This window comes from Gobio gobio (assembly GCF_949357685.1).
Source record: "Gobio gobio genome assembly, chromosome: 3".
NCBI lineage: Eukaryota > Metazoa > Chordata > Actinopteri > Cypriniformes > Gobionidae > Gobio > Gobio gobio.
The window spans coordinates 20,085,787-20,110,530 of NC_137099.1; the positions used below are offsets into that span (position 1 = coordinate 20,085,787).

The 24,744-nt window shown below is 37.8% G+C and overlaps 1 protein-coding gene across 7 annotated transcripts in view; it reads left to right on the forward strand.

Annotated features, from left to right (window-relative positions):
* Positions 1-633: 633 nt before the first annotated feature.
* pcm1 (pericentriolar material 1) overlaps positions 634-24,744 on the forward strand; it is a 47,975-nt gene continuing 23,864 nt past the window's right edge. For 5 of the 7 annotated variants that reach the window (XM_079812950.1, XM_079812949.1, XM_079812954.1 and 2 more), the window contains exons 1-7: positions 640-790; positions 2,123-2,240; positions 13,287-13,532; positions 13,781-14,080; positions 15,874-16,044; positions 20,849-20,971; positions 24,544-24,721. In XM_079812950.1, coding sequence (XP_079669076.1) covers positions 2,139-2,240; positions 13,287-13,532; positions 13,781-14,080; positions 15,874-16,044; positions 20,849-20,971; positions 24,544-24,721 — 1,120 coding nt within the window. In that variant the 5' untranslated portion in view covers positions 640-790; positions 2,123-2,138. Of the gene's footprint in view, positions 791-2,122; positions 2,241-13,286; positions 13,533-13,780; positions 14,081-15,873; positions 16,045-20,848; positions 20,972-24,543; positions 24,722-24,744 lie in introns of all 7 variants that reach the window. The other 2 variants (XM_079812955.1, XM_079812952.1) reach the window with 2 other exon arrangements.

Genomic DNA, 24,744 nt, shown 5'->3' on the forward strand with positions numbered 1-24,744 from the left:
TTCAATATAGTTCATCTATAAATACATACTGTCTAATATATAGATTAATGTGTAACAAAGAGTGCTTTTATGATAAGACCAAGGTATCACCCATAATAATGTCCCAGGCCTGGTTAATTTACGTGACATGAGGAGAAGAGCTTATATGTCTGAATAATCATAAAACAAGGAAGGATATGCACTTTTTCTTTGTCATTAGGTTTTTTTGTTTTACAGGTGCCCTTGAAACAGTATTATTCCCAGAGTACCAATTTGAGTATGTGTGTGTGCATTACACAATATCACATTTATTTCAATTTATCTGTGAAAAACCAGACCCCCCCCCCATGTTTTTTTCCCCAATTATTTCAAATCTTTTTTACTAGGTTTCACTCATCACCATCATTCCATCAGTTACATTTCTCTGCATCTGTACTTTTAAGACACTGCGCACAACTTCTGCAACTGTTTCAAATGCTTCCGAAGTAAAATAGTACCACTCTATTGTGGCCTCACTTTGTTAGCTAGCATGCCCTTTTGATAATCTCATCTTTAAATACAAATATACAACTTGTAATGTCTAAATATATAACGAACAGATGGGAATTCGCAATAAATTATGTTTTAATGAAAATGAGAACGGTATCCTTCCGCCTGTTTGTTTGGATATGGGGTAAAGATGGCCGCTACTGGACAGGCGGTTGCTCCTTGTGGAAGGCACACTACGCATTGACACTTTATCTGGGTTTTTAATAAACTTCATATGGGAATTATTTTCATGTTGCAGTAATAGATCGCCGCAACGTTCAAGGTACGTTTCCTAATTATTCACTAAAACAGCCTGCTTGCTGTGTGCTGGTGCAGTTGTTTCTCTCTCTCAACTTCTGTTAGCTTGCTAGCTCCCCCACTAAAGAAATTCAAAGTTATTTCAGCAAATACTAGCTTATATCGTTTCCCGGAGTGAATTATCACTAAGATGTAAACGCGTTGCTGTGATATTATTAAAATTTACAAAATTCTAAATGGGTCAAATTGATATGGAGCGCCTGAAGGTGGACGAAGTGGTTTGTATTCTCAGAGAGTGATGCACCGGTCAGATGCCTTTGTGTCAGGTGGACAAGTTTAACGCCACCAAGGCAAGCCCATACGCGAAAACAGTATAACACTATTGTGCTAGAGTGATATTTAGCCACTAATCTCTCTCTCTCTTTTTTATTTTGTTTTTATTATAACTGTTAATCAGACGTGAGCCAGTTGACTGTGTTGTTGTGACTCTGTCGGGGTTTATTTCTCTTAAGCCGGGAGTTTTCGCGGGGAACTGGAGTTCAATGGCTCGTGCCAGAGGTTACCATGGTGACAGACCAAAAAACCTTCACGCGCACCTTAAAGTCACTGTTACACGCTCGAGGATTTTACATCTGTGAAAGCTGCTTTTACAACAATGTAACCGTCAGGTTTTAATATCTTAACTACAACTTAAACTAAACTCAAGTATTCAGCGCAGTTTCACCTGCACAGGTGAAAGCGCCTATGTAGGAGAGGAGCGACTGTTGACAGTTGGCCGGGAAACTTGACCAGGTTTAACCGTTTTAACGGACACAGTTCTCACAGACGACAGCAGATTATAAGACAATACCAGACCTCAGTTCACATTTCTCGAGGAATAAAGCTCTACAGACTTCAGCTTTCAAAGTAAGTTACATTTAGATTACAGTAACAAAATGGACCTTATTGTTTTTGGACATGAAGCATTGTATTACATTTACTATGGTTATATTCCATGATATTACCTAGTGGAACCCTATAAATACCATTGTGGATGAAAAAGATAGTCATTCAGTATCGACGTGCTATATATCCGAATACCATTGTTTTAACGTACCGCAGAACTTTTTAGGGGATTGTAAGAATGCTGTGATGTAAGTCTGTCATTATGTAAAGTTTATTCGGGTTAATGTTGTTATGGTCAGTGTGGTGTGTGAAATGTTGCTTGGCAGCTGGTCAAACAAACCTCAGCCCCTCAAATTAAACCGTCACATCAAGAACCTGTGTGGCTGCACAGGGTATGAGAGATTTCTGAAAAAGTAGATTAGGGTTATGAATTTCTTTAGGTTAAGTCAGTGTTCATGGTTGTTTTCTGCAGTTTCTGATTGTTCATCATGGCGACGGGCGGCACTCCATTTGATGACGGCACAGATGAGCAGGAGCTGCACAACTGGACCATCTCCAATGGTAGCTTGGATGACAGACTCAACAATATGGTATGAATCAATTGTGCTGATACTCCAACGTAACAGAAACAATAGTGTGTATTATATATTTATATATATATATATATATATATACACCCGGGTAGCAGTTGGGGGGTCGTGCCTTGCTCAAGGGACTCACCTCAGTCGTGGTATTGAGGGTGGAGGAGAGCGCTGGTTATTCACTCCCCCCACCCGCAATTCTTGCGACTCGAACCTGCAACCTTCAGGTTACAAGTCCGACTCTCTAACCATTAGGCCACGACTGCCCCAAAAGCCATTAATACATCAATAGGCTACCAAAAAATAACTAGGGAATCGCCAAAATACAAGAATGATTCTGATTTAATTTAGTGAAAGTGGTGATCAATAGTGGATAATAATATGTAATGTAGGGCTGCAACGACGCGTCGACGTCGTCGATGACGACGAAAATACGTCGACGTGCGTGAAATGCGTCGACGCGTCGGCGGCACATTATTTACGTTCTAGAATGGAACAGAAGATCTAGAATAATGGCAGCTTCTGCTCCCGGGCATAGTGAAAATGATCATTTATCATATAAAGCCAGACCGCGACATTCAAAAGTGTGGGAGTACTTTAAACAGAAGCCGAATAAAACTGTGCTTTGTTCGCTCTGTAACACCGGTTTCACACTGCGCGCGGTGGCAGAGCAGAAGCTGTGCGCGTGGAGAGCGGGAGCTTTCACACTGCAGTCAGTGTTGCCAAGTCCGCTTTTTTCCGCGGAATTGGGCTACTTCTACACTGTTGCCGCGGGCTGTGTCTCATGTCCGCGGGTTGAAGCAAAAAAACACACATATTTAACCCCCCGAACGCGATGTTTACCGGAGAACCTCCCCGAAACGCGATTGGGCTTGTTTTGGGCTAGTTTTGAGTAACGAATGGGTGGGTTTTGTTGTGTAAACCTGGCAACCCTGCTGCCAGTGTTCTCTCGCGCAGCTGAACCGTGGCGCGTGTATTGCAACAGACGGTCACATTTTCCTGGGTTCTTCTCCGACCCCAGTACGTCTCGTGCTTTTATTTATTATGGGCTGCATATATCTCCTGTATATGCGACCTGGTTCCGCTCTGTCCCAAACACATAATAACATGCTGTATATAGGTAGTTTACAAATATGCATAATAACATGCTGTTTATAGGTAGTTTACATGATTAAAGTAACATTACAGTTAAGATATGCCTCTAGCTTTAATCATTTAAATGTGTCTTTGAAGTTTGGGCAAAAACTTCTGGCAGCTTTAGTCGTTGTTTATGCACATGTATATCTTCAAAATAGACGACTAGTTATACTATATTAAAACTATGCTGAAAGCTCCTGTATGTGAACCTTTTGCAGATAAATACAAGTGCATTTTCGTTTACTACTGACACAAATCAATAAGTAAATCATACTCAACTACTATAGTAAACAACTTTTCCTAATTAGGCCTACTCTGTATACATTTTATGATGAATAGTATCATTATATATTATGTTTAAAAAGCTTCTTGTGTTCATATATTTCATTATAAAATGGCATACTATGTACACTACCCTTCCTGAAATACAATTAATATTGTCATCATTCATTGATTTCATGTTAAAATAATATACAAATTCACTACCCTCTTTGAAATACAATAATCAGTAAAAAAGAATCATAAAATGAATCCGGAAAAATAATCGTTAGATTAGTCGACTAATCGAAAAAAAATCGTTAGATTAGTCGACTAATCGAAAAAATAATCGTTAGATTAGTCGACAGAAAAAATAATCGTTAGTTGCAGCTCTAATGTAATGTATAATGAACTGACGAGTCGAGCTAGACTGGGTAAACCCAGTCTGATCTGCCGGTGATTCGATTTTGCCCTGCAACTCAGTCTGGAAACCTGTACATTAATTTCTACTGCTTCTGTTACACTTTTGCAGGAACCAATCATAGACTGGTTTATCCACCTGGCGCGCTGTTGGCGGGCTTAACACGATGACTGATAGCGATGGATCGTTGCCCGTTGATCACGCCTCTTGTGCTCTGATTGGTTGAAGGACTATCCAATTGCGTACAGAGTCATTTGACTTATGCTCGTTTATCGTTTAACTGGATTCATAGTTGCTCTGTTTTTGAAGTCCATAAACAGTGCATCTGCCCATCATATAACTGCTCCATGCGGCTCTGGGGTGTTAATAAAGGCCTTCTGAAGCGAATCGATGCGTTTGTGTAAGAAAAATATCCTTATTTAAAATTTTATCAAGTAAACTTTCGGCCGACGCCTTCCCTGTTCAATTTATGGAAAAATTGTTGAAAGTTCCCCTGCCGATCGAAAGACTAACGCGACCAGGTCCGCTCGTCATGACGTCACATACGCATCTTGAGTTTCACTGTCAACATTCAACACTTTTCCAAGGAAATCCATCGGCTGGAACTCTACTTGATATAGTTTTAAATATGAATATTTTTCTTACACAAACGTGTCGATTCGCTTCAGAAGGCCTTTATTAACACCCAAGAGCCACGTGGAGCAGTTATTTGATGGACAGATGCACTTTTTATGGACTTCAAAAACAGAGCAACTATGAATCCAGTTCAAATGCTTGGATTAGCCTGGACTTTTGTAATATACCTCAGATTTTATTCGTCTGAAAGAAGAATGTCATATACACCTAGGATGACTTGAGGGGGAGTAAATTATGGGCTAATTTTCATTTTTGGGTGAACCATCCCTTTAAATTGAGCTTGGTCTGGTGATAGCCAGACGAGAGTCGAGCAGCCTCTTGAGGAGAAATCAAATCCTTCCTGAATATCATCATGATTAAAAATGTGACACTGATTTCATATGACAGTTCCATAAACAAGTAATTAACATTAGGTCTTTTGTCACTTTCTTCAATTAAAATAGAAAAGTTGTTTTTAAAATGTTAATTTAAACAATGAATTCAGTTAGAGCAATAAGACACAAACAGACTGTTACCAATCTAATGAAATCAGCATCAAAAGATCAAGTTGTGCACTGTAGAAGTGGCACAGCAGCTCTATCTGAAGTGGCATTATACACATTTGCATAGACTTAATGCAGCTCATGGGTAAATAATGTTGTATGAATGTTTTAAATCTAGGTTTTTGAAGTTAGAAATAGGCTATGTACAAATTAAACTTTAAAAGTTTGATATTTTAAATAAAAAGTCCATGCAAAATATAAATATGAAAATAAAACCGCCAGTAGGTGGCGTCAAGTCATGTGTGAGTCATTCATTCAATCGAACATCGCAGCCGGAGCTACTTCTCTCTGTTTATGTCTATGGCGAGTCACACATGGGCTGTGCTCCTCCACAGCACTGCGACCCAAACTGGATAGTCAGAATTAGGGCTGGGACGGTATGGATTTTTTCTTACCGCGGTTGAAAAGCAAGAAATTCCTGCGGTTCAGCGGTAAACCGATTTAAACGGCTCCCGATTGAGTTTCGCGCACAGCCGCACACCAGCGCAGGCAATTGAACATAATAAGGAACATGTTTATTTTACATTTATTTTTTCACGTTTAGAACAGGAACAATTAGAACAGAAATGGAATGATATCTGGAAAAAAAAGTGCTGGCAAAACGAAATATAGACTAGGCCATGGTTAACATCCCAGTCATATTTTTTGCTGTGAGAGCAGATCAGATCACGACTGAGAGATCTGAAGATGGAACAGCATAAACAAAGACAAACAAACACATTTTTATTTATCGGTATTGATCAGTAATATAGCCTATATTTATTTGTTCATGTTTATTTATTTCCCATATTTTTAGTTTCAGATTACAGTCGTCGTCATCAAACAATCACTTAAACTATAACGACTTTCGCGCACACCCGCCCATATAATATAATATATTATTTATATTTATAGTATTTCTATTTTTATATTACATATTTTTACAAATTCAGGCTATAATTTACATTTACAATTTACATCTTGTGTGTGCTTTTGTCTCAGTGGTTAATGAAGACTATTAAACGAAGGCTCAAGGCTATTTAATTTAACAAAGTGTAGTCACTCGCTGCTCACACTACCATGATTGTATATTATGCTACGTTTTTTTATTTATATTTATTTTTTATATTTTATAACATTTACATAGCCTATTTATATTATTTTACATATCTTGTGTGGTGTGCGCTTTTGTCTCAGTGGTTCAAGGCTATTTAACGAATACTTTTTAATTTAACAAGGCTATTTAGGCTAATGATTATTTATTTATATATATATATATATATATATATATATATATATATATATATATATATATGTATGTTATTTATATTACATAAATAATTTTTACATATTATATAATTATTTATATTTATGTTATTTATATTACATAAATAATTTTTACATACTATATTATTATATTATATTAGGCCTATTTTTACATATTTATATTAATTTATATATAGGCTATATGCCTATCTCGTGTGCGCTTTTGTCTCAGTGGTGCTATTTAACGAAGGCTATTTAATTTAAAGTGTCGCTGCTCACACTACCGTGATTGGATATTACTTATTATTTATATTTATATTACATATTTTTACATATTCATATTAATTTATATATCTCGTGTGCGCTTTTGTCTCAGTGGTTCAAATATTTAACGAAGGCTATTTAATTTAACCAAGTGTCGCACACTACTGTGCTTGTAAGCCTGCCAGACGGATATCTTTTTCGATAGCCTTTTAATGAAATTGGAATTTCAGAATCACATAGCCTACTTATATTTAATTGCCTACAATAGATTATTTATTGATTATATTGAATGAAATTTCGCATGCCCAGCTTATTTGTAGTCAATCTTTCCCAAACAGAGTTGGAAGACAGTTAAAACTTACCAGTACTAAGGAGGGCTGAGGCAGGTCCAGCTCAGTTTGTTCTTTCTGAAGCCGTGTTTTTTTTTTGCCAGCTATGGGAGAAATCGGTCACCAGCGTTCGACACAAACCCACGGCCTGGGCGGTGCGTTCTTTTTTCTGCTTTCATGACTTCTATCTCCCTACCCGCTATTGTCGGCTGCGCAACCATGTGAGAGAATTGTGTTAAGCACGTGCAATTAAAAACCTGCTTATGCGCCTGTATTTTATGCTTTAGTCAAATTTAATTAAAATTATAGGCTACAAGACATTACACGGATACAAATGGAATGTAATAATGGAAAATTGCGCTCCCCAACTCGCGAAAGGTCGGATTTGCTCCATCTTTTGATTCAGTTTTGTTTAGAAAACCTTGAATCCATATAAGACACGCACGTCATTAGACACAATCCATGTCATTAGAATCAATGAATCCATGGAATTAGACACAACGTGCACACATGTGCAGGCCAATGTTTTTTTTTTTTGCGGTGATGGCGGTGACGATCTCAGACCCGCGGTAGGCGTCACGTGACCGCGGTATTGCGGTAATGCGGTAACCGTCCCAGCCCTAGTCAGAATATAAACATTTATTATATGTGTACCGTAGTGATTCAGGGTAAGATAAAAACACGGTTTGGAAAATGGATTCATAATGTACTCACTCATATATACATCTAGTCATTTTTAAACACAATAAAAGTTATGGATTGCAGCTGATAAAGATTAAATCAAGAACTCATACAGGGGCGTTTTTAAATTCTTTTTATGAATTAATTTTTTTGGTGGCATTTTTGCCCCAAGCCCCCGTTAATTTCCGACTTTGTTTATGATCATCCAAATGTGGTAATTTCTAGTTAATTTGGATTTGGCTGGAAATAAACATCAGCGCGAGGCGTCTGGTAAGTGCGTATGGCTGCGTCACACCCGTTTCACCTAGTAAACAATCTGTGAAGTGTAGTCCGTCGCACACGTTTTTTGCACATGTACTTTGGCAGTTGTAGTTTTTATTCCGATTGTATTATACATCTATTCATGAGAATCAATTGGGTCACTCGCACCGGTGTGCCTAAATATTTTTCCACAGTCGCACACAATGCACCCGAAATGGTCGCTATGTAGAGCCCTGGGTATTGACTGTTTTTGTTCTATTTCAGCAGCGAAAATAGTTCCAAACAAAGATCACAGCAGAACCATAACGCATCTCACAGCAACAGCGTGTTAAGAAGAGCATTCGTTTTTTATTAGATAATTGCCTTCTAAAAAAGCAGACTGTTTGGATTTATATGAAATGGTAACACTGCAATAAGATTCCATTTGTAATATTAAGTAAGGTTAATAAATGCTGTGGAAGTATTGTTCATTGTTAGTATGTTAATTTCAACATTAAATTGAGTTAGAATTTTTGTTTTTATCTGTTAACCTTGGTTAGTGCACTATGAACTAACATGAATGATCAAGGTACTGCTCATATTATGTCATATCATGTAAGCTAATACATCCTTGTTGCATAGGGACTTGCATAGTGTTACCTATGAAATGTACATCATGCATGTTTCTAGGTTATAGGTAAAGAAACAAATTTGACCTGTAATATTTTAATGTTTAAATTATTTTCTAAAGAATTTGTTCACTTTAAACTTCTCATTTTAATATTCATATTTATGTTTTTAATTTAGCGCATTTTCATGGATCAGTACTGTTTTTTTTTTTAATTTCTTGTTGTAATGTTCAGCACTGTTTTACTTATGTTTTTTTTTATCCAGTATCCATTTTAAAAACTATCGGTCGATTAATCGGTTATCGGCAAGTGCGGTCCAACCTAGTTATCGGTATCGGTAAAATCCACTATCGGTCGACCTCTACTGAAAACGCCAACTAGACCCAGTAAATTCACAACGATGTATTACAATATTGTTCTCTTTTAATGATGTGTAACATGGCAGTCCCAGTCATAGACATTATAAGTTGTGCATTGCTGTTGGAGCTGCATGCGCTGACGCTGATCACGGCACGCTTCACTACTGCATTAATTCTTAACCAGATGCATCCTATATGAGATTAAAAAATCCGCTATAGATAGGCCCACACAAAATAAACACAATATTGCAACTTACATTTGCACAAAGCAAAAGGCTGCAAATGCACATGCAAACTTGTAGTCAAGATGAAGGTGTAATTCCGGATACTGTCCAAAACAGAGCTCTGGCGCGCTCGCATCATTAAGCCTTGTTTATACTTTCGTCTGGCTCTGGCGCGCGAGCCTCCGAAGGCTGACTGCGCGCGTGCCTCGTCCGCTTGGCACTATACGATCACGTCATTTTTGCTGCGCGCTTCCTCGCGCAGTCACCCTTGCGCAGACCCTTTTTACAGTCTATAGTGCGGATGCGTCGAGTATAAACAAGGCTTTATTCCTTGTGTCTGATTTACATGTTTTGTGGTTGAGCAGCACGCGCATGACCCTGATTAATTGATGATCGATAGGTTTTATCGATTAAATGTATTATCGACAATTAATCGGTCATCGATTAATCATTAACATCCCTAATGGGGAGAAAAATCCTGTAATGTTTTCCAACTTAATTTCTTTTCGACTGAAGAAAGATAGACATGAACATCTTGGATGAGATGGGGGTAGGGCACGCGCGTGAACGCGATCATCTGTGAGCGCGATCGATCATCTCTTCCTTAAGAATAAACATGAATGAACATCTAAGGTGTGTTGAGGATACATTACAACTTACTGTCACGTATCATATGTGGTGTAATCGCTCAGTCAGTGTTTCAACGGCAGAAAGACCCTCAATAACTGCTGTAAACTTAACAGTCATGTAGCATCATTTACCTCAGGCAGTCATTCAGTGTCCACATCTGTTAGTTCACTAGAGAAATCAACTCTTTCACTAAATATATGACCTATATTAGCCGTTATATTCATTATATTCTACTTAACCTGTTAATGATGTCTTGATTATTTCATGTATGTTTAAATAAAATGACAGACACTGTGTATAAATGATTATATTTCAACAACGAATTGGATAAAAAACTATTTTATAATTAGATTTAGAAGTTATTGCAAAAACTGCCTTATGTGAAGTGTACATGTTTGTGTACGATGTTATTTGAGTGTTGATTATTAGACCTAAAAATACATAGCAACTGAATTTAGGCAAATAGTTTGGGCTCTGTTTTTAACCTTTAATATTAATGTGCAAGTAAGAGCGCGATATATAGTTTAGAGCACTATATTCAATAAACTTTTAGTTATAATTTAATTCAATTAAGGACAGACTTTTTTTTTTCAGTAAACCAATAAAAATAAATAAAAAGCCATTTTGTAAAACTGCTGTACCGAACCGTCAGTTTTGTGTACCGCTACACCCCTATTCTACAGTTAACATATGGGCTATGGCAGTCTTTGCTTTGATACACTATTATGTTGAAGGCCTACAGAGAAAATAGTTTTATCTTTAAGCAGTTGCACTTGTTCTGAATGCACTTTCTGGTAGTAGTCCTACAGAGAAAATTTGTAAATGCACTAGACCTAAATGCACTTTGTTTTTATGAGAACATTTAATTTAAAAACCTTTCTGTCGGAATTGTACATTATTATTTAATGTACAAATGAGTGGGGTCAAGTTAAACATTTTAGTTTGAATTTTATTTTATACTGTGCATTGTTGCAATGTGCTAAATAAATATTGGCATAACTTGTAATTGATTTATTCTTTGAAACGTTAATATTAATGTATGCAATTGCAATGCCTTGATTTTAGTAAAGTTAGTACACAGTCATAGCCATAAATGCTATGGTACTAATATTTGGCATAATTTATTTCGGTGTTTCGGTTTTCGGCTTTCGGCCTTGGTTTCCTCTTTTTCGGTTTTCGGCCAAGAATTTTCATTTCGGTGCATCCCTAATTGTTAGTAATATTGTTTAAAATTGAATTATCATTAACACCGTGTGTGATTATCACGATTTTGAAAACTCGCGGTAAATCTTTCCAGTCAACGTCACTCTGGTGCAGGTCACATATTTTTGTGTGAGCGCTTCGGTTGAGTGCACACAAAATCTTCTCAGTGTGCGCAAGCTCTCATTAAATGTTTAGTTCTCTTAAATGTTTAAATTGACAAGGCTTAAATGAGTTTTGATTAAACACAGATAGCAACGCGTGCTGTTTAGGTCTCACCTCACCCGGGTGATGACGGCGTAAATGACTGGTCATATTAGAGCATATGGCACTCACATTGAACAAAGTTTTCAAAGAGTGACTGTTTTGTCAATGTGTTTTTTTTAAATCATCGCTGTTGTAACATACTGGGAAGCCAGAATGTGTATTCATCGAGAGAAACATGCATTAGCAGAACTTTGTCTGTCTGTTTTACACATTGCTATCTTCAACAAAGCATATTAATAGATGCGTGGTGCAAATGCGTCAGTGTTTTTTTATTTTTTTTTTTATAATATAACCGAGAACCGTTACACCCCTAGTGTAACAGGGCCTTAAAGGTCCCATGGCATGAAATTTTCATTTTATGAGGTTTTTCAACATTAATATGAGTTCCCCTAGCCTGAATATTGTCCCCAAATGGATAGAAATGTTGATCGGTGTAAACCCGAGTTCTTTTTTCAGTTCCTTCTGATCTGTGATCAGTGATTTCTTATGTGTAGCTAATTATTTATTATTCGTGCACACACTGCGGCTTCTTTCTCTCTCGACAGACAGAACGGTGTTTTCTATCTTGTGAGTCAGTGTTTTTGTACGTCCTCGTCGAGTCTATCGGTTCTAAAATGTGCATACAGTCGTTTCTGCTCAACATAGAGAGCCACATCTTTAGAGATAAACCTCACACACACCGAAGCTCGGGCTGACCGGTCGGCCTTCAACATCCCCGACCCCCAGTACTGCATCTGGCCGACAGCGGAGGCGCCTTACGCGGCGCGAGATAAAGCAGACGGGGGTAAGCGTGAGGGTATCCGGCTTGGCTAGCCAGCTATTCCCACAATAAACTGGATTACATTCGATTACTGCTGTTGTGTCTTTGTTTGCGCTGTGTACTCAATGCGCGTCACTGACGCTTTTCATATGATAGGAACATGTCTAAAAATAATGCTATTATCAACACTTACGTAACTCGTTCGTCTCGACAGCTGTAATGGTACTTTGCATGTGTTACAAAGTTGGTAATAATGATGAAGACGGACTCGGTGTGACTGGGACTCGTGTTTATTCAGAACTCTCAGATACAAACACAATAAACTCGCGCTGACTGACAGCGCTCTCACAACTCAGTAGTTACTATAAATAACTGTTAGTAATCGCTCCGTCTCCGTGATGTCCGGTTCGCGAACGAATCATTCTTTTGAACCGGTTCTTTTTAGTGAACCGAATCAGTTCACCAAATCGGACTGAATTGTTCTAAACGGTTCGCGTCTCCAGTCAGCGCTGATCCATAATTTACTAAAGTTACTAACTTTCTGACATGAGTGACAGTCCCTCCGACTAGAAATAAACTAATAACCTGAAGTATATGCTGTAACTACAACAGCACTGAACTGAGACTGACAGAACTGATGTGAAGTGAACTCAGGTCCATCCGTCTCTCTGGCAGCAGCTCGTGCCTGCTCGTGCCTCGTAGACCTCGTTAAACCACGCCCCCTCCGCTCATTTAAAATGCAAAGATGTCAGCCAATCACAACAGTGGGCGTTTTTACTGAAGTCTCACAGCAGACACACCTCTTGAAGCAGGGCATTCAGCCAGAGGACAAACATCAGTATTGAAAAAATGCCTTTTATTTCTAAATTATGACATTTTATGATGTAAAAATCATACTAACAATATAAGTACACCTCAGGAAACATTATAAAATAATAGAAAAATGCCATGCCATGGGACCTTTAATGTCCCTGACAACCTCTGTAGTCCCATTTAGCCACACTTGTTGGCAATTGTAAAAACGTAAAAAACACACATGGAGTATTAATGATTTGTTTGTGTTGTAGAAAAAGGCATGCATTTATCTTGAGATAGTGTTAAGCACAGACCTTATTTCAGGCATTTAACCAAAATCCCATTTAAAAAAAACAAAACAAACAGCTTATGCTTAGTTTATTCATTAAAATGTGCTCTCATTTATGGTTTTTAAATGTCTATTCCCCATTTTCTCAGGATTGGGGAGTTCAGCAGAAGAAGGCCAACCGCTCCTCTGAGAAGAACAGGAAGAAGTTCTCAGCTATGTCAGAGAGCCGCTTAACCAATGACATTTCTCCAGAGTCCACTCCTGGAGCAGGGCGAAGGAGGGCACGTACACCCCATTCCTTCCCTCATGTGAAGTACAGCACTCAGATGTCGGTGCCCGACCAGGCTGAGCTCGATAGACTCCGGCAGGTGATAAACTTTACAGATCTGGATGAGGTGAGTGAGACTTTATAATCAGGATTAGATTTATGACACGCTTCACTGACTCAATTTGGCTGAGGTTCTAAGCTTGCTACGGTTTCAAGACAGGAAGGGCATGGATTTTAATTAGTTCTGAAGCAAATCCTCAGAAGCAAGCCCTTAAACACATAGCTCGTTATCAAATACAGGCTAGCTTTAAAAGGAAATGTAAATGTCAGAGACATCCTTATTGTAAAACAAAATATTACTTTTCATCCTAACAGAGAAGTATTGGCAGTGATTCTCAAGGCCGTGTCACTGCAGCCAACAATCAGAGACCGCTGTCTAATGAGGCCAAGAAACCTTTTAACTTTCTGCCAATTCACCTTAACACTAACAAAAGCAAAGAGCCCAGTGCATCCACCTCTTCCACACCTGGGGGGAAGGAACCCAAGAAACAGAGTCCTGGGAAAGAGCTGTTTGCCCCAGTTCCAGCAGTGGTTAAAGAGCCTTTTAGTCTGGACAGTGCTCAGCAGTTTGAATTGGAAGATGGAAGAGCAGAGCTTACCATTGACAGCAGTCAGGTAATTAAGATGCTTTTAATGTTTTTATAATGTCTCTAGGGCAGTGTTAATTTTGACAGCAAATTCTGATTTAGTTTCAGTCATAGTCTTTTGACTAAAATGCCATTTAGCTTGTCGTATTTTAGTCACCTGAATTGTTTTTAGTTTTATTCTAGTTTTAGTCGACTAAATCTACAGTAGATTTAGTCGACTGAAACTAAAAACAATTCTAAATTGAACATTTTAAAAACAAAATCTAATGAGTTTAGTTAAATTGTAATGCATTAATTGAACATTTAAGCATTACATAAATGACTGTTACTTGAATACATGCCAAAACTGACATTTTGATATAATTGTGTTTTTGTCCGTTCAAGTGCAAAATACACAAGAGCTCAGTCACTTTTTATAAGATTTAGTCACTTTAGTTTGTTTGTTTTTTTTAAAAACATCTATATAGTTTTTATAATTTTGTACTTCTGTTTTAGTTAGTATATCAGGTTAGGCTAAAGCTTCAAATAAGTTTATTTTTTAAATTTCAGTTAACATTTATTTAATTTCAAGTAATGAATATATATATATTTTTAATGGTGTTAGTTAACTATTATAACCTTGATACTTTATTGATTATCTTATTGAGTCTTTCCTCCTGACTATGAATGAAATGGTAATGAAATTTAAATACAGTTTATTGTGTAACTAAAAACAATTATATAATGCGTGACTTTAAATTATAAACGAGCTCGAAATACACCGGGACTTTTCATATTCCTCAGCATTAGTTCATAAACAATTATCTGGCATAAATGTGCTTTATTCATTGATTGAGCCGCTCTGAAGCGCAGTTTCTTGAGCCTGTAGAACGTGCAACAGCACCGCATTTTCGTGTTTAGATCAGCATGTTACAATTCAAATCTGTGCATCTATTACACAGAACATCAGTACTGACTGGATCTCTTCCCTAATCGTCCCTCCCTAACATTTTCGTCTCGTTTTTATACGTTGATGAAAATGTCAGTAGATTTCCGTCATAGTTTTTGTCATCCAAAACTGGTTTTTATTTAGTTATCGTCTCATTTTCGTCAGTGAAAAAAGTCAATGAAATTAACCTGCTAATTAAGTCTGGACAGCAAAAAATTAATGTAATCGGATTTTTCATCGCGATTTCAATCAGACTTTTACAGATGCTTCTCAGTCTGGATGCTCTGGCTGCTCAAATCAGATTTCAAACTTTTTTTTTTGTCACTCTTAATGCAACGACAAAAGTCAAAACTGGTGATGGAAATGCAAGAAGTATACGTAATGTGTTCAAATGGTATGTTCAAAAATGTTGGCATTATTTGGAGAGCGAGATGATATGCCTCCATTTTTCCTCTTTTATCTCCTTCATTAGTCTGAAAGCATCTAGCTCCAAGTATCATTAATGGTAAATATTATAACACTCCCTATTCAGAATAACAAGGAGACTTTTTGTAAAAGGTTTTAGAATGATCTTCTATTTTAAAATAATAAAAGTAGATGGCACAACTTCCCTGTGTTCATTAGAACATTCCCCCCTGTTGTTGCTGAGCAAAAACTGGAGCACAGATGTGTCAGTGAGCGCTCAGAATTTAGGCCAGTTTAAAAATATGCCACTGTCCGTGTGAGAGCTCTTCCTTGGTCTCTTTCTCTCCTCTTCTCTGTCTCTGTGTGCACTTCCTTCTGTCTGTTCTGTCTATTTCTCAGTCTACTTACTTCCTATTTGTTCATTTTATTTTTTATCAGCGTTTCTGCTTGCACCTCTGTTCATTCACACAGCTTGTCTCTCCATTCAGGTGGTCAGTAAACTGGTTCAAATTCGTGAATACATTGGGAAGGCCACATCCATGAGAGACGACCTGGTGGAAAAGAACGATGTGCCTGCAAATGTGGAGCGTCTTTCTCTCCTCATCACCCACTTGAAAGAACAGGAGAAGTCTTACCTGCGTTTTCTTCAGAAGATGCTGGTCAGTATTTCCCCCTCCAGTTTTTAGGAAGTTGTAATTGTTTTATTCACTTTAATGGCAAAATATTTGCCAATTACAATATAAAATTGCTTTTTAAAGTATAAACTTTATTTGTGAATCAAAAGTGTATTATTTGCTAAACTGCAATACTGTTCAAGGAATTGCATCCACTTCTTAAATATCCAAAACAGGGCTGTCAAAGTTAACGCTTGTTAAATTTTTTTTTTTTTTTTTTTTTTTTTTTTTAATGGTGTGATTTCTTAACAACCCTATTTGAGTAATTTGTCAGGTAGAGGCATTTAATTTGTGGTATTCCAAAATAAATAATTTAAAATGGTTATTGAAGCTCAACAAGTATGAAATATCAATCATGAGTGAAACGTCTTTAGTTGAATGTTGGCATTTCCTGGGCATTTTGACAAATTGGGCATTTTGCTGTTTTAAAGCTGCATTATTCATTTAGCATATGCTTTTATCTGAAGGGACTTGACCATGACAAATTACTAATAAAAGAAGAAGCATGCTTAGTTGAATATTGATTTCTGTCCTTTGAGATGTTATTAGAGGAGAGAGGATGTTGGATTGTTGTGAGGAAGAGTACAGGGCAATTCAAAGTAGTACAGAGCACAGAGTACCTTGTGCCTTTATTTACGTTATTGATGTCACAATACCAAAATGATGACTTCAATATGATACCTGACTTAAATATATCAATACTACTACTGAGTCTCTACCATGACAAAAACCTAAAACCACAGGGAAATCTATTTAATAGTAGATGACCCATGGATCTTATAATTCATTATTTTATTTATTAATTTAAAAAAATCTTGAAATCTTTCACTTGACCAGCATGTGTCTGTCCTGCTTTTTGAGCATTTCCTTCCCTTAAAAAAACAAAAAAACAAAAAAAAAACACAATTACATGCCAGTGCCACCGCACAGGTCAATGGTGAGCAACTACCAGTCTATAATGCAGCCGAGCCTACATCTTAGCAACATTGGTAAGCTATTTTAAAGGATAAAGCTAAATTAAACAAATATTATTGACCTTGTCAAACTCCGATGGAGAAAAAGTTAAAGGGTTAGTTCACCCAAAAATGAAAATTCTGTCATTAATAACTCACCCTCATGTCGTTGGACACCCGTAAGACCTCCGTTCATATTCGGAACACAAATGAAGATATTTTAGTTGAAAGCTGATGGCTGAGAAAGGCTTCAGACAGGCCTCCATTGGCATTCAGTACATTGACACTTCCAAGATCCATGAAAGGCACTTAAAACGCCGTTACAAAGTCTATCTCACCACAGTGACTCTACAATAAGTTTACGATGCGACGACAATAGTTTTTGTGCGCAAAAAAAAATCAAAATAACACCTTTAACCAACTTGTTCTCGACTTCCGTGTATGCCTCCACGACGCATGCGCGAGAATATGACGCAGATCCGGCGTTCGGACAGATGACCCAGAAGCGATTTGTTTACAAGCAGAGGAAGACGCGCGTGTCTAAGCTGTTGGATTCTACATTGATCGTGCTTTAGGTCTCGGCGTAGTTCTCAAAATGGGGTTAAAGTGTGTATTTCATGGATTCCCGAACGCCGGCGCTACGTCATATTCTCGCGCATGCGTCGTGGAGGCACACACGGAAGTCGAGAACAAGTTGGTTAAAGGTGTTATTTTGATTTTTTTTTGCGCACAAAAACTATTGTCATCGCATCGTAAAATTATTGTAGAGCCACTGTTGTGAGATGGACTTTGTAACGATGTTTTAAGTGCCTTTCATGGATCTTGGAAGTGTCAATGTACTGAATGCCAATGGAGGCCTATCTGAAGCCTTTCTCAGCCATCAGCTTTCAACTAAAATATCTTCATTTGTGTTCCGAATATGAACGGTGGTTTTACGGGTGTCGAACGACATGAGGGTGAGTAATTAATGACAGAATTTTCATTTTTGGGTGAACTAACCCTTTAACTAAATCACACTCATTTGGCTCATATTGGAGAGAATAAGCTAAGAGGTGGGAAATATAATAATGATAATAATTTGTTACATTAAAGCTACACTGTGTAACTTTTTTAGTTTATTCTTAGCTAAAAACACTTAGTTCTTTCAAAAATATATGTGCTCATTAATGTATATTTACTTCTTTCAAGTAATAAAGTATTCTCGTAAGTTTATAATATGCCATTGAAAATACATAGGGGTGAGGGGTTCGAATGCAGGTCGCCATGTTGCCCCTCCATCTTGAAAGTACATTAGCCAAAGAGGGACATACCCGTAAATTCAAGCTTCGGCTTTCGCGTTTTAACACTCGATGGCACCGTGTTGAATGTGGACGAGGACGAACTGGAAGCCATGTTAATCTTGGACTAAATCGGCCACCGTAGGAGTTAAAACGAAATCGGAATTGAGAGGAACAGAAACTAATATTCACTGGATGGTCGTATACCTTTTCACTGCTAGATGGGGGAAAATATTACACAGTGTAGCTTAATATAGCACTTTTCTCTGCACTCAAAGCACTTTACATGGAAGGGGGATCTCCTCAACCACCACCAATGTGCAGCATCCACCTGGATGTTGCGACGGCAGCCATATTGCACCTTTTGCTTGTCTAGAAGTAGCACGGATGCCCAGATATGGGATATGTTATCGGATTTAAAACCCCATTTTGAAGTGGCTCAGATCGGATGGAAAAAAATCTGATCTTGAGTGGATTTTTGTGTTTATACGTGAGCAACAAATTCCAATCTCTGTCAGATGAGAGTAAAACATCTATTTTTTGTGCCAGTGTAAACACAGCCTTGGAACATCATTAGAGAGGCATATAGTTCATCATAACATTGTAATATATAATTCACCCGCTATATTGCCAAATCTACCCGATTTTTCATATAAACAGAAAAATATACCGGGATATCCTGGCTAGTTAATAGTTAATGATATGCTAAAGCCTGGCGGTACGTTGACGTGATCGGGTACAAGGTAGTTTGTGGCGCCAGAAACACCTGCGATTTCAAACCATCTTTAGTTCACTGAAGTTTTAAAGAGAAAATTCTCAACAATGGTGATGACTAATGAATTTGCACATGGTTTGTCTTAAAGCATATTAAAAACACCACAGAAATAAAAAACATTAAAAACTTGATTTTCACCACGGGGGCACTTTAAGTTTTTCAGGTACAGTAGGTTTATGTAACAGTAAGAAATAATACAGAAATTAAATAAAGTAATAAAAATGTAAAAATAAAGCACTACATGGTGTTCACTGTATGCATTTAAATATACATTGATTCTTATTAAAGCTACTAAATGTGTAGCGATTGTGATTTTACTCTTTTTCTTTTGTTGTTTGGTTTAACATTATAGATACAGACAGCATCAGATCTGAATTTGAGATTGCATGCTGTATGAGAGGCGTATTTCTGTGTGTGCGCTTCTCTTGTATGATAGCACGATTACTGCTTTGAATTCTTTTCCTGAGGCTTGCACTAAATAACTTTTTTTTTTTTTTTTTTTTGTCCCACATTTTATTTTCTCATGCATGTTTCTTAATTGCTCTAACTTGTCAAAAACTTCAAGCTGTCCTGCGCTGGGTGGATATTACTGATGCACTAATAATTTTTCATGTCAGATTCCGTAAAACTTTTTTTTTGATCAAACAAGCAAATTGGCAGAATTTTTTTTTGTTTTGTTCTTTAAGCAAATTTATTTTGTTTGTTTGCGCTATAACAGGCAAGCTGGTTGGCCAGTCTGTCAACAGCACGAAACTGGTCTGCAGTCTGTCAATTACCTGAATCACACCACAGATATGCAGTGTTAAGGCCCCGATATACTCACAACAAAGTTCTTTTTCTTTCGTTGCTTGGGGGTAAAACGAAGTTTGAAATATGTGATTAACGATATACTGTTAGATAACATCCAATGCCACCCACACTGCTGAGAGCGGGGTTTAGATGACTATGTAAATATGTGCTGCGTGCTTTGCTTTCAATAACAAAATAGACACAATAAAAAAAAAAAAGAAAAGCAACTGATCATTGCAACATGTATATGTTTGCACGAGCTTTGCAATCCGGCCATGTTAAATTATATAGCACTTTATGCAATAGATGGCTTAAAATCAAGGAGCACATGAAAATAGGTGTCAGTGTTTAATTTTTATCAGAAGTACAACTTCATTTTCTACTATAAAGCAGCTCTCCAGTGTGTTCATGTTTTTACTCGTGGACATCTGACGTCAGCAAAATTAACTGGAAAAGATTTCCACGAGAAAGAAGGTGGAGCCTTTGTGCACACCTACCTATTACGTAATCACCATGGACCAATGGTAGTTGTGTGTACCAATGGTGGTAGTGTTTACCAGCCATAGCAAACTTTTCCAGAATGTTTGCCTTAGCAAGCTGTTTCTAACTACCAAAACGATCTCCAAACAAACTTTGTTTTGGCTTGATTTAGTTTGAAATGACGTCACATCAGTTCGTTCTTTGATTTTGCTTATAGAATATCGGGCCTTTAGGCTTTGTTCTTAGTGGCACAGGCTTGATTAATGTAGAGCCCAAATCTAGGGCAACATGTCATCTTTCTTCCCCTCAGCTTGTTTTTGCTCTTCAGTGTTTGAATGTGAAGCACAATGGAAAAAAAGCCTTATTTCCCAATCCTTTGTATTGAGCAGTTGCCTTTGTCCCATTCAGTTTTTACATCTCTGTATAAATACTCAAATGTAGCAGTATTAGCAAGTGTCTGCAACTTCTAAATTGGGTCTGTTCTGAGCCCTGCCCCTCCTCCCTACGCTCTACAGGCGAGGGAAAATGAGGATGATGATGATGAAGGTGCCACGGTGGACTCTGCAGTGGGTTCAGGCTCGGTGGCCGAGAGCACGTCTCTGAACTTGGAGCCGCGTTCTGAAGCCTCCAGTGCCACTGTGAGTACTCACAAAGACCCCTTCTTTCCTCTTGATGCCTGAACCGAACATTGATCAGGATGTACCAGGCATGCAAGGTGGAATTTAGAGCTCATACTTTGTAAGCGTAGTTAGCTACTTTGATTGCTGCTTCCTCTGAACAGACGGGAGTGTTGTTTGTTTATTAATTATTTAGCTTGTTTTACCTGTTCTACTAGTTTTTCTTTGAATGTTGGTGTTGGTGTAGTGTCTTACTGAATTAACCTTTTTTTGCTTGGATTTATTTTGTTGTTGTTGTTTGAATTAATGGCTAATTGTAACATTTATGTAACCGTGTAACAATTTATGTGCAGATGACTAATGTTTTTTTGAGATATAGCAGGTAACAGGAAGACATTTGATGCTGACAGATTTCCATGAAACTGCTTAATGGTATTTGAAGTAGAGCTGCAACTAACGATTATTTTTTCTGTCGACTAATCTAACGATTATTTTTTCGATTAGTCGACTAATCTAACGATTATTTTTCCAGATTAATCTTATTATTCTTTTTTTACTGATTATTGTATTTCAAAGAGGGTAGTGAATTTGTATATTATTTTAACATGAAATCAATGAATGATGACAATATTAACTGTATTTCAGGAAGGGTAGTGTACATAGTATGCCATTTTATAATGAAATATATGAACACAAGAAGCTTTTTAAACATAATATATAATGATACTATTCATCATAAAATGTATACAGAGTAGGCCTAATTAGGAAAAGTTGTTTACTATAATAGTCGAGTATGATTTTTATTGATTTTTGTCAATAGTAAACGAAAATGCACTTGTATTTATCTGCAAAAGGTTCACATACAGGAGCTTTCAGCATAGTTTTAATATAGTATAACTAGTCGTCTATTTTGAAGATACATGTGCATAAACAACGACTAAAGCTGCCAGAAGTTTTTGCCCAAACTTCAAAGACACATTTAAATGATTAAAGCTAGAGGCATATCTTAACTTTAATGTTACTTTAATCATGCAAACTACCTATACACAGCATGTTATTATGCATATGTGTTTGGGACAGAGGGGAACCAGGTCGCATTAACAGGAGATATATGCAGCCCATAATAAATAAAGGCACGAGACGTACTGGGGTCAGAGAAGAACCATGAGAAGAACCCAGGAAAATGTGACCGTCTGTTGCAATACACGCCTGGCGCGTTCAGCTGCGCGAGAGAACACTGGCAAACACAACAAAACCCACCCATTCGTTACTCAAAACTAGCCCAAAACAAGCCCAATCGCGTTTCGGGGAGGTTCTCTGGTAAACATCGCGTTCGGGGGTTAAATGTGTGTTTTTTTGCCTCAACCCGCGGACATGAGACACAGCCCGCGGCAACAGTGTAGAAGTAGCCCAATTCCGCGGAAAAAAGCGGACTTGGCAACACTGACTGCAGTGTGAAAGCTCCCGCTCTCCACGCGCACAGCTTCTGCTCTGCCACCGCGTGCAGTGTGAAACCGGCGTTACAGAGCGAACAAAGCACAGTTTTATTCGGCTTCTGTTTAAAGTACTCCCACACTTTTGAATGTCGCGGTCTGGCTTTATATGATAAATGATCATTTTCACTATGCCCGGGAGCAGAAGCTGCCATTATTCTAGATCTTCTGTTCCATTCTAGAACGTAAATAATGTGCCGCCGACGCGTCGACGCATTTCACGCACGTCGACGTATTTTCGTAGTCGACGTCATCGACGACGTCGACGCGTCGTTGCAGCCCTAATTTGAAGCGTATACAACTTAACAGGTTCTGTCTGTTAGTTGATGCCCTTCTCCTTTCTTTGTATTCTTCTGTTAGTTGATCCCATTCTCAAATGCTTATTGGCTTGTCATCAGCGGCAGGTAGTAGACAATCTAATAACGTGTTCAGGAACATAAGTGTACCTATAGAGTTAATCTGAGGATAAAGCAAGGAAAAGGGAGCTTAAATTGTCTGTGACTAACTATTTTGGTTTTTAGTGCTTGGAGAGCAGCTGATTCAGTGAATTTACTGCTTCATTTGTCTTTAAATGGTGTGATGTGATTGTGCATTACAGGCTCAACAGTTGGGATATTTCTTGCTAACATGGTCGGGCCAGTAGTGCAGACTTTTTCTTGGCACAAGTTAATAAAATAAAATGTTTTCTTTAAGAAAAACATTTCAATTTAAAATATTAGCTGGAAATTGGCTATAACTTAATTTGACTAGTCAGGATGACCTATATTTGCTGCGAAATGATTATCCTTTTGCATAAAAGATCAGAAGTCATCACAATTTTGACATATCATCATAAGTTGGATAATCTTACCTTTGTAACCATTTTGAACCTGCAGAATTCACACCAACTAATGGTGCTCCGATTAAGGTTTTTGGGGCCGGTCACTGAACGCAGTATTGGCCAATACAGATCACCGATACTGATCACAGAAATAAATAGAAGGGTTCAAGTAGACCAACAAAAGCGCACTGCTGTGAAGGAAAGAAATGCACTAGAATCACACAGCCCTACTTGCTGTCATTGCTGTAGGGCTGCTGTCATTGCAGTGTCTCCGCAATGATTTAGTGAAGCATGTATATTATTCCCTGATGTCTTTTTGTTGACTAACATACACTTTAAACTATTGGAGATCTTGGAAACCGTTAAAAAGCTAAATGTCAGCTCAAATTCTATGGCTTTTTACTAGCATGACAGTTGGCATAGGAATAAAGTTTTTGTATATATTGTTGAGCTAATTATTAATTTAACCAACGTTTAAGGCGTTATATTTCAACTGCTTCGAAATACATGCTGTTAATGAAAACACTGTTGAATTATTTCCAGTTACTGTATGAATAAAACATTACATAACACACCATATTTACATTATCACTGTGAATAACTGTACATGGCGAAATAAGTTGTATGCGCATGTCTTACAAAGCATGCATTTGTATTCAGATTTCAGAAGAATGATTGTGACATATGTAATATAAATGCTGAGTTGTCTCTGTCAGTTAATCTGATATATTCGCTACTCTAATGAAGATGAACGTAACTTTTAATAAGCAGGGGAAATATCCAACTTTAAACAAATAACCATTTAAATGTTTAGGACATTTGTGTTGTAAAAATGTATAGGAAGACTTCAGATATAAAAACGCTGACTTGTTAGGTAATGTTTTCTCATTAAAATCAGATGATTTCCTATTAATTCAATAGAATGTGAGGAACTACAAGGGAATACCAATATGGTGGCGCGGTGGGTTCACTTTTTATGACGTCATGAGATGAGCAATCGAGTCATTTATATAGAACAGTGGGTGTGACCAACCCACTGGATTGGATATTTCCCCTGCTCACTGAGCTCTAATGTAAGATAGGGAAAGTGACAGTTGTGTCAGCTGACCTGAAACTCTTTCACATTGGCCCTTTGCCAGCAGTGATCCTTATTATTGAGCCCGGACCTTAGCTGACATGTCTCTATGACAACCTGCAACATGTTGTAGCGATTGCAGAGTTCCACCGGTTGATGCTAGTCCATTTGTCTTAATGATGGCTTTGTCTCTCCTTCTTCTCAGGGCCGTGGGGTGTGTGTAGAGCAGAAAGAAGAGCTAGAGAACATGCGGAAGCAGCATGACTTGCTAAAAAAGATGCTGGAACAGCAGGAGCAACTCAGAGCACTGCAAGGCCGTCAGGCTGCACTACTGGCCATGCAGCAAAGTGCTGAACAAGCCATAGCAGTGATGGACGACACTGGTGAGGGTAACGTGTTTACTTCA